General features: G+C 41.2%; 1 protein-coding gene across 1 annotated transcript in view; it reads left to right on the top strand.

The window, feature by feature from the left end:
* Positions 1-3,705: 3,705 nt before the first annotated feature.
* Positions 3,706-9,867, top strand: part of polr3a (polymerase (RNA) III (DNA directed) polypeptide A) — a 30,261-nt gene continuing 24,099 nt past the window's right edge. Inside the window, exons 1-7 of the mRNA XM_079333949.1 lie at positions 3,706-3,999; positions 4,917-5,052; positions 5,680-5,817; positions 6,926-7,097; positions 7,254-7,408; positions 8,427-8,666; positions 9,515-9,677. Of these exons, the coding sequence (XP_079190075.1) occupies positions 3,956-3,999; positions 4,917-5,052; positions 5,680-5,817; positions 6,926-7,097; positions 7,254-7,408; positions 8,427-8,666; positions 9,515-9,677 (1,048 nt within the window). The 5' untranslated portion in view covers positions 3,706-3,955. The remainder of the gene's footprint in view (positions 4,000-4,916; positions 5,053-5,679; positions 5,818-6,925; positions 7,098-7,253; positions 7,409-8,426; positions 8,667-9,514; positions 9,678-9,867) is intronic.

Genomic DNA, 9,867 nt, shown 5'->3' with positions numbered 1-9,867 from the left:
GCTACTCAGACAGCTGCTGAAACAATTGGTTTGCATAACCAAAGAATTTCTGCACAAACTGTCAGAAACCGTCTCAGGGAAGCTCAACTGCATGCTCGTCGTCCTCATCGGGGTCTTAACCTGACTCCAGATCGTCGCCGTAACAGACTTGAGTGGGCAAATGCTCACATTCGATGGCGTCTGGCACGTTGGAGAGGTGTTCTCTTCACGGATGAATCTCGGTTTACATTGTTCAGGGCAGATGGCAGACAGCGTGTGTGGCGTCGTGTGGGTGAGCGCTTTGCTGATGTCAATGTTGTGGATCGAGTGGCCCATGGTGGTGGTGGGGTTATGGTATGGGCAGGCATCTGTTATGGACGAAGAACACAGGTGCATTTTATTGATGGCATTTTGAATGCACAGAGATACCGTGATGAGATCCTGAGGCCCATTGTTGTGCCATACATCCATGAACATCACCTCATGTTTCAGCAAGATAATGCACGGCCCCATGTTGCAAGGATCTGTACACAATTCTTGGAAGCTGAAAATGTCCCAGTTCTTGCATGGCCAGCATACTCACCGGACATGTCACCCATTGAGCATGTTTGGGATGTGCTTGACCGGCGTATACGACAGCGCGTACCAGTTCCCACTAATATCCAGCAACTTCGCACAGCCATTGAAGAGGAGTGGACCAACATTCCACAGGCCACAATTGACAATCTGATAAACTCTATGCGAAGAAGATGTGTTGCACTGCATGAGGCAAATGGTGGTCACACCAGATACTGACTGGTTCTGAGTCCCCAGACCCTCAATAAAGCAAAAACTGCACATTTCAGGGTGGCCTTTTATTGTGGACAGTCTAAGGTACACCTATGCACTAATCATGGTGTCTGATGAGCATCTTGATGTGGCACACCTGTGAGGTGGGATGGATTGTCCCAGCAAAGCAAAAGTGCTCACTATCACACATTTAGACAGATTTATGAACAATGTTTGAGAGAAATGGTAATATTGTGTATCTGGAATGAATTTTAGATCTTTGAGTCCATCTCATGACAAATGGGAGCAAAAACAAAAGTGTTGCGTTTATATTTTTGTTGAGTGTATATAGGTGAAACATATAATTTAGACTTATCTCTAAACTCACTGAGCAACTCTCAAAACCCAGAGTCCCATGGACAGTTCCTTAGGACCTCGCTATGAACATTGTTCAATCATTTGTGGTTTAATAAAGTGAAATGATTTGGAAATTAATAGAAAAATAATCACCTGGACATTTCTGTGACTAGTGATTACTGTTATTGATTAAGTTCAAGATTTGGTAGAAATTAGCTCAGAACCATTATCTACTCATCACACACCCTCCGGGCATCAATACAAACAAGTGAGCAAAGGCGGAATTGTAATTCATCCAGAGCAGTTCTCTTAATCGAAATCTAATAGCCTACAGTATTAAGCAGGACCAGGGACTAAATCCCAGGATCCCCGGTCCTGTGAGAGACCCAGTTTTCCTCAGTCTGAGCAGTCTGGGATATTCAATTCCTCCACGGGGAGTACAACGTGTGTGTGTGTGTGTGTGTGTGTGTGTGTGTGTTGTGTGTGCTTGTAAAATTGGACGATTAGCCTACTGTATATGATATCTACACAAAAAATCTCAAGAGACACTTTAAGGGAGGATCACTGAACTGCCTCTTATGATGAAAACATGCTAACAGCAGTCCCTCAAGTGTTTTTGAGCATTTATATTTACAAGTATTTACACAGGAAAACTCTAACTTTAATGTTCCTAGTAAAGACTGAGGGATGCAAAACTCTCAGATGCATTTTGAGAAAACCCCCACACCATGTTGAAAACAATATCTGAGGATTAATTACAGTTCTGTCTGGTTTTTTAAGTGGCAGCATTATTAGGGAATGGGAAATCAGATTCAGCCGGGCAATTTGCCCTGTCGGTGGTCATAAGTTGACGGAACAATTCATCAGCACAAGTGCCTTGTGGAAGGAAATGCTCATCAGGAAGTCATCAGTCGCCATCAGCGCTTCCACATCAAACAGCACAGGTACAACAGTTTAGTTCAGTCTCTTCACAACCTCTCTTCATCGATTTCCAGCTGTTAGGAATGCATTTGGTGCCATCTAGTGGCAAGAAGCCATACTGTAACAAATTTGCAGTTTTTGATGCTTAGGTCAACAGAGATGTCTTTTACCACTTCACCAGTGGATTATGTTTTTGTTTATAGAAGGTTACATTACAGTCTGGTAACACACAAGTCACTGTGGCTTTATTTGAGAACAAATGAAGAGTGCATGCGAAGGGAGCATAGACCTGCTTTTTTGTGTGTGTAATTTTTCTTGCGATAAAACAATAAATCATGATTATTTTATTGATTGTTGACTCATGTCAAACATATGTATAAATGTTCCTCCTCAGTTTTAGTCCTGGTTAAGTCCGTACAACACAGTCAGGGAGAGGAATGCTGAACATCATTTTTTTTTTTTTTTTGGATATGCTGCTGGGATTAAGAGAAAATCAACAAATGACAAGTCTTTTCGAAATAATGGGACTTCCCTCCTAAAAGTTTAACACTTAAAACTACATTTGATTAATTAGTTGCCAAGAATAACTTTTAGGACTGATACAATTCTCATGTCTTTGCTCAATGTACAGAGCTAGAGCTGGAATATCTGGCAAAGATAGGCCCATATATATAACCTAGATGATAGATAGATACTTTATTGATCCCGAGGGAAATTCAAGTTTGAGCCACATTCAGCCCTGTAACAACTATACACATTTAAAAACAACAACATTGAAGTGTTGTGCACACTGCACAGTGCACACACAAAACACACACACAATGCGTGATACAATAGGGAGCTGTCTGTGTCCAGCCAATTAAATGTGTATAGCAATTTGCCGGGTAACCTCAAATGACAAGAATCACAAAAACTCACAGTGCCCTGTGTTGTTCTATATAATCAATAGTTTATGTTTTGATTATGTTCAGTTTAAAGAATCTAGATTTATGTGTGCTTTTACAAGTAAGTTGTGATCCCCTTTTCGAAATGCAAAGTGTTTTGTCTTGTACAAACAGTGCACCAGTTCAGCATGTAGGCTATTGGTGCAAAGCCTGCATGAGGGCTCAAGGGAGCAAGGTGTCAAGTGAGATTAAAGTGTTACTTTCAAAGACTCAACCGATTGTATCCAACAAAGCTTAAACTTTAGCTTTAACTCGAATTACACAATTTGCAGTAAAGTTCAACTAATATTGCAATTTGCTGATTGCATGTTGAATAATCTTGTTAAATTTACAGGACCTTTTGGATGTATTTTACATTTTAACCGCGAGGTGTCAGCACTCGTTCGTGATTATTGTGCGCGTGCTCCCATGACTACTCTTTGTTGCAGTTGTTGGGCACATTGCTCGTGCGGCTTTCAAATACTTCTTGTTAAATTTAGTTTCCCACAAACTCTGTAATAATTAAGGATTTTTGATTGAGCAGTTGAAATGTATTTTAAATGTAAACATCACAAATGACACAAACAAGAAATGCAGGTACTTCAGTATAAATAAATTAATAAATACAACTTCCACTCTTTTGTATTAAGTTAATTACTCGTAGTTTAAACATTTTAATTGCTATACATATAAACTCACAATTTGACGGTAAACCACAATGTTTTCATTCATCCATGATTTCAGGCTTCACGAAAATCCCAATCCTGTCGGTTCGGGATTATTTGAAAGTGTGGGTCCACCAGCTGCCGCATATTCAGTAGAAGAAAAAGAAGTCGATGGCATGAATGATGATTGACCATGAACGCAGCACCTGCTAGCGTCTCCACAACATGTGAAAGTAGACTGACAGCGTGCTGGTTATGGGACAAGTCTACTATGCTGGAATGAGGACAGAATAACATTTAAACTAGTCTTCTGGTTACTTGTTTTCAGGAGACGTTGACAAAATGGTGAAGGAGCAGTTTAGAGAGACAGATGTGGCCAAAAAGATGTGAGTTAAACAAAGTGAAGAACATTACAAGCTAGTTAGCTCGCCGGTTAGCTTACGCAGTGGAAGTTAGTTTACATCATGACTTATACTGACAGCGTTTTTAATTATTATGTGAATATTTAACAGCATCACTGTTGCCTTTCAAACGTTAAAATGTTTTTATTTTTCACTAAGAATCTAGGTTTTCGTCTGGAGAGGTCTCCCTTTAGCTAATATCAATGTAGCATGAGAAAAACATTAAAAGAGTAATTTAAGAAAACAATTATGTTATTCAGAAACATTAAAAATATGGTGAAAATGTATTATATTAAAAATTATTTCCGGTCTTGTAATGTGCTGCTGAGATGATAAAGCAGCTGATAGGATCATGTTGTTATCATGGCGAGCCTTTAAAGGGGATATGTGAAAAATCCTCTTCTACAATGTTTTTGAACAGTTGGGTAGCCTGAGTGTCTATGGACCCACGAAATTTGAAGTAAATCCATCCAGTGCTTTGTTTATGGTCCGCATAATTCTTACACATAGAGAAAAATGCTCAATTTAAAAAAATTATGTGACATCACAAGTTGGTTTCTGATTTAAAAAAAATAAAATCCCCTCCCCTGGTTTCTCCTCCCATGTACTTCACCTCCAGACCAAAGCAAAACTTTTACACAGGTCGGCCACTTTTATTGTCTCTACAGAGGAGTGATGTCTACAGGGAAATCTCAGGGGGTCTCATTGTATTTAAAGAGACACACACCAAAACGGAGCGTTCTGAGAGAGCTGGTTCCTTAAGTGTCACAAACCTCTGGAGCTTCATTCATGTTTTATTTGGACCACAGCACACGTTTGATTTAGAGCACAGGGGGACTGTTTGAAAAAAAGTCTGCCCACTTTAACCTGGTTGTTCTTTTTCCTGTTTTGTTTGTTTCTAGAAGCCACATCTGCTTCGGCATGAAATCTGCCGAGCAGATGCGACAGCAGGCACATATCCAGGTGGTCAGCAAGAATCTCTACAGCCAAGATACCAAACACACTCCACTGTCTTATGGAGTGCTGGACCACCGTATGGTATGACAGAGACTAGCACGTTTGATTCTCTTAGTATGACTTCAGTCATTACCTGTTTTTGTTGCGACATGACAGGTACATTTCAATGTGATTGCTGCTATCTTGATAACAAGAATAGTTAGTCTTAGTTAGTTGCTATTATTGTGTCCCTTAGAAGAAATTTGCTTTTGACACACGAGAATTTCACATATAGCACAACACAAAAAACATAGCACAACGCAGACGTCTTATTCATGTAACATAAACTTCCTAACTGCTCAGAACACACACGTCACTTCATTTGCATTTTTTGCACAGCTTCATTCTATTTTTCGGTTCCAGCTGACTACTCCTCACAGGAGCTTTAAATCCAACTGATCCAACAAACGTAACAGTATATTTCTTTAACTATGGTGGAGAAAATAACTCTTAAATCCTGCCTGACTTCATGTGCTCTTAAAGTCATGCCTTTTATTTTTTTTCTGTACTGAGAGTCCCCATAACGCCAGGAGTTTTATGCCGTGCGTTTGAGAGGGAGAAAATGACATCCAAAGTAGAGCCAATCGCGTGAACGTGTCATCAGTTTCACGCAGGACATCATCTCATGAAACAGTCGGGCTTAGTCTTCTGTTCTTATCCATCCTGCAGGGCACCAGTGAGAAGGACAGACCGTGTTTAACATGCGGGAAGAATCTGGCGGATTGTTTGGGCCACTACGGCTACTTGGACCTGGAGCTGCCTTGTTTTCACGTCGGATATTTCAAAGCCATCATAGGAATCTTGCAGGTGAGTTTGGGGACTAATACATGAATTAACACTAGGAAATGAAATTCCAAAACCTTCAGATGTTCAAAGTGAAGATTAGCAAGATGCAAAAAAAGGGGGAAGATGTGTCATTTTTTTGAACGTGTATTTGTAGACTTACAAAGTGGAAGAAAATATGTGAGCAAGAAGTGATCAAAACATTTTTCCATGTGTGAGCAGAAATATCATTTTTCCTTCAGGTGTCACTAGAGTATCAACAGTGGACAAGGTGAAAAAAGCAACTTTAGAGAAATGGGTCCATATGTTTATGAATCAGCAATAATGTCATCGAACCAAAGCGTTAACTCTGGTTTAACAACACTTCTAAGAGTTGTAAATTCCTAAAGTTATTGTAGCTTGTCGGGCTGGGAATCGTTGGGTGTCTCACGATTCGATTTCGAATGTTAAGGTAACGATTCGATTCAGAATCGATTTTCTATTCAAAACAATTCTGGATTCATGTATCCATGGATTCAAAGTCTAGTATTAATCTGGAATTTGCAGACTTCCTGTACATTTTACAGTATGGTTATAATGTAACTTATATGCATAAGGATTCATTTACATGGCTGATGTTGGGGGGCGCTGTGGAGCCATTATTTAATTGATTTTTTTTAATGTACATGCACCGAAGCACTTCCGTACGTAAATTTCTCCCAAGGCTGAATTTTGGGGAGATAATGTTGAGTTTTCATGCACGTTCAAGCTGTCACAAATGTGCCTGAAGAGACGAAAATACGTAAAAGAATAATTTGTTAGTATTCCAATAGAATCCTACGCACTTCAGAGCTTCAGGGCCTAACTGGTACAGAAGTCATCTGTGAGACTGGCTGAATGAAGCGTTTCTTGTTGCGCTATTTGGCATTCCACTGATTTAAAGAGCAGGGAGCGACTCATTAGCCCCCTACACAAAATATTCTGAATTTTAAAATATGAAAAATAGAATTGATTTTTGTGAAATTTTTAAATCTTCTCGGAGAAGAATCTCGATTTTTACATGAATCAATTATATTAATTTTTTAATTTGCATTGAATTGCGATGGGTTTATATTTTCATACTTTGTAATGTTTCATCCCTCCGCCTCTCCAGATGATTTGCAGGACATGCTCGAGCATCATGCTGTCGAAGGAGGACAAGCAGCAGTTCATGGATCATTTGAAACGGCCCACCCTGACCTACCTCCAGAAGCGCGGCTTGAAGAAGAAGATCTCCGATAAATGCCGCAAAAGAACAATCTGTCTGAATTGTTCTGCCTTCAACGGTGAATGGAGACATTGTCATTTGTGATATTTTCTTTTGGACTACGTTTTTCTTCTTCTTTTTTTTTTTTTTTGGTGCCAGCGTCCACGATGTGATATTTGGAAAAAGCTGACACGTCTGTGTGTGTGTGTGTGTGTGTGTGTGTGTCGCCCTTCAGGTCCAGTAAAAAAGTGCGGCCTGCTTAAGATCATCCATGAGAAGTATAAGACAACCAAGAAGGTGGTGGATCCTTTTGTGTCCGAGTTCATGCAGTCCTTTGATACGGCCATCGAACACAACAAAGTGATGGAGCCCCTGCTGAGCAGAGCGCAGGTGACCTTTGTACCCCTTCTTTACATACATGGGGTCTGACAGCTCAAGTGATTTTGAATCAATTTCCCCCCCGACTAACACTGTGTGCAATTCAGCGGGGGGAAAAAAAGCAACACAACCTCCCCCCCAAACAGACTACCGTTTTGCATGTTGTAACCACACAATTTCTCACTTCACACGAGGAGAGCAGGCCGTAGAAAGGGCAGCTTCACAGCCCAGCAGCTGGACCAGTAACTCCTCGCTGTGCAAGAGGGAACAGCCCGAGCGCTACGAAACGACCTCCAGCAGGTTACTGCTGCATGATTCTGACCAAACTGTTCGAACCAGAGTCCCTGCGAGTGGCTCTAAGGCCTCACAGTACATCCTCTTATGGAACCAGCGCTCACAGCCCAGCACTGTACACCAGATGAGAATTTCACTGAGCACATGTGACCGAGCCCTGATGGGTGTTCCAGCGGGTTTAGAGAGGATCGTCTGGGACACAATCCTCCAGCTCTGGTTACATACACACCACTGAGTCATATTATGGAGTTGCCATAATAAAATCCATGCACATTTTATCAGCCTGTGATTTCCATTTTTGAACGGTGATATTTTAAAACAGCCCTCAAGGGTTTTCATGATTTTGGTTTCCAGCGAAATCGTTTTATTCTCAACAAATGATTCTGTATACATCAGTAGAGATGTTCGACTTGAATAATTCATCAGGATCTGACGTGCACTTTAAGTGTTTGGGGTTTTTATATTGTTCTGAACTAAAGGGCTTTGTTTAAAATGATGGTTCTTTTTCAGGATCAAAGATAACATTTATTGTCACTTCCTTATCTTCAGCACACATGGGAGGGAAAACTCATTCTCCTCAGATCAGGCACTCTGTAAAACAGAGACATGTTTACAGCCATATTATTTGTAGGTCTAACTAGTAAATGAAGTGAAATCCAGATTTATCTTGAAGTACAAGGCTTGCACAACCCTGCTTTCCGCCCTCATTCTGTCTGTGTTTCAACTGTTCCTGTAGGAGAACCTGAACCCCTTGGTGGTCCTGAACATGTTCAAAAGGATTCCCCAGGAGGACGTCCCCCTGCTGCTCATGAACCCCGAGGCGGGGAAACCTGCAGACCTCATCCTCACCCGCCTCCTGGTGCCTCCCCTCTGCATACGGCCCTCTGTGGTCAGCGACCTGAAGTCGGGCACCAACGAGGACGACCTCACCATGAAGCTCACCGAGATCATCTTCCTCAATGATGTCATCAAAAAGGTTCGACGCCGCCATTGACCCTGCGCGTCCCAATGCAGAGCTAGCATCCTTCAAAGGACCCAGAGCTAGCAGCGTCTTGCTACCTAACCTATCTTTTTTTGAAGTTTTGAGGCCGTTTATAAATATTTGTCCCGTCGTTTCTGTCCTCGGATGAAACCGACGATTTACTTTCAGATGTGCTATCAACCTCTTCTTTGAAACACAATGAAGTTAGTAATATATGAAAAGAGTAGGACGCATTCTTGGCTGCATGGAAGGAGCCTTCAAACTGGGACATTCATTCATTCATTCATTCCTTCATTCATTCATGTGCTGCTGTGATGTCAGCCTTTAAATTCACCCGTCAGACGATTCAGTCTCTGAACTGACACAGCTGTTGCACATTTTTAATCCATTCTTTAGCTGAGGGTTTCTGCATGCGTCTATAAATCTTGGGGCATTCATTTGATGACAGATGAGAACTCAAATATTGATCTCATTTATTAATAATGAACGTTGATTCAATCCACAGCGAAAGGAAGAGATCTGTTACTGAGATTGCTCTTCCCTCCAGGGAGACGACATTCTGATTTTCTAAGCATAGTTTTATTTATTTTTTAAGAAAACAAAGACATCTCCCTCATTGTCCTTTGAAATAGGAAATATCTTCTCTACATCTTTGTGTCCAAGGATGTAACAGAGTGTCATCTCCACGTGACGCACGTCCACACAGGCAGCAGATCAGCTGTGCTCAGCTCTGAAGTGCTCATAAAAGCCGGCTGCCAATCAGGCGCGTTTTCGACCGTTTCGGGCCTTTTTTGAAGACGCTTCATCGGCCCCACGTTAATAAAAACTCTTCTTCCCTTCAGCACCGTATGACGGGAGCCAAGACTCAGATGATCATGGAGGACTGGGACTTCCTGCAGCTGCAGTGCGCGCTCTACATCAACAGCGAGCTTTCTGGCATCCCTCTCAACATGGCGCCAAAGAAATGGACGAGAGGCTTTGTACAGAGACTCAAGGGAAAGCAAGGTAAAGTGTGTGTTAAACATGAAATCTCATTCTTGTTATAAATGTCATGTAGACGTGTGCATAAATCACTGCACATGCTATCCTCCTAGCTTCGAAATGGACGTTGTTTGCCTGCTTATTTAATGTAGTAAATGGATGAGTCAGGCAAAGTATAAGTCATGAAAAGAAAAGCAATTTCATCTTTTCTCAA

The sequence above is a fragment of the Symphodus melops genome, assembly GCF_947650265.1.
Source record: "Symphodus melops genome assembly, chromosome: 21".
NCBI classification, from domain to species: domain Eukaryota; kingdom Metazoa; phylum Chordata; class Actinopteri; order Labriformes; family Labridae; genus Symphodus; species Symphodus melops.
This window is presented reverse-complemented; position numbering and strand designations above follow the sequence as displayed.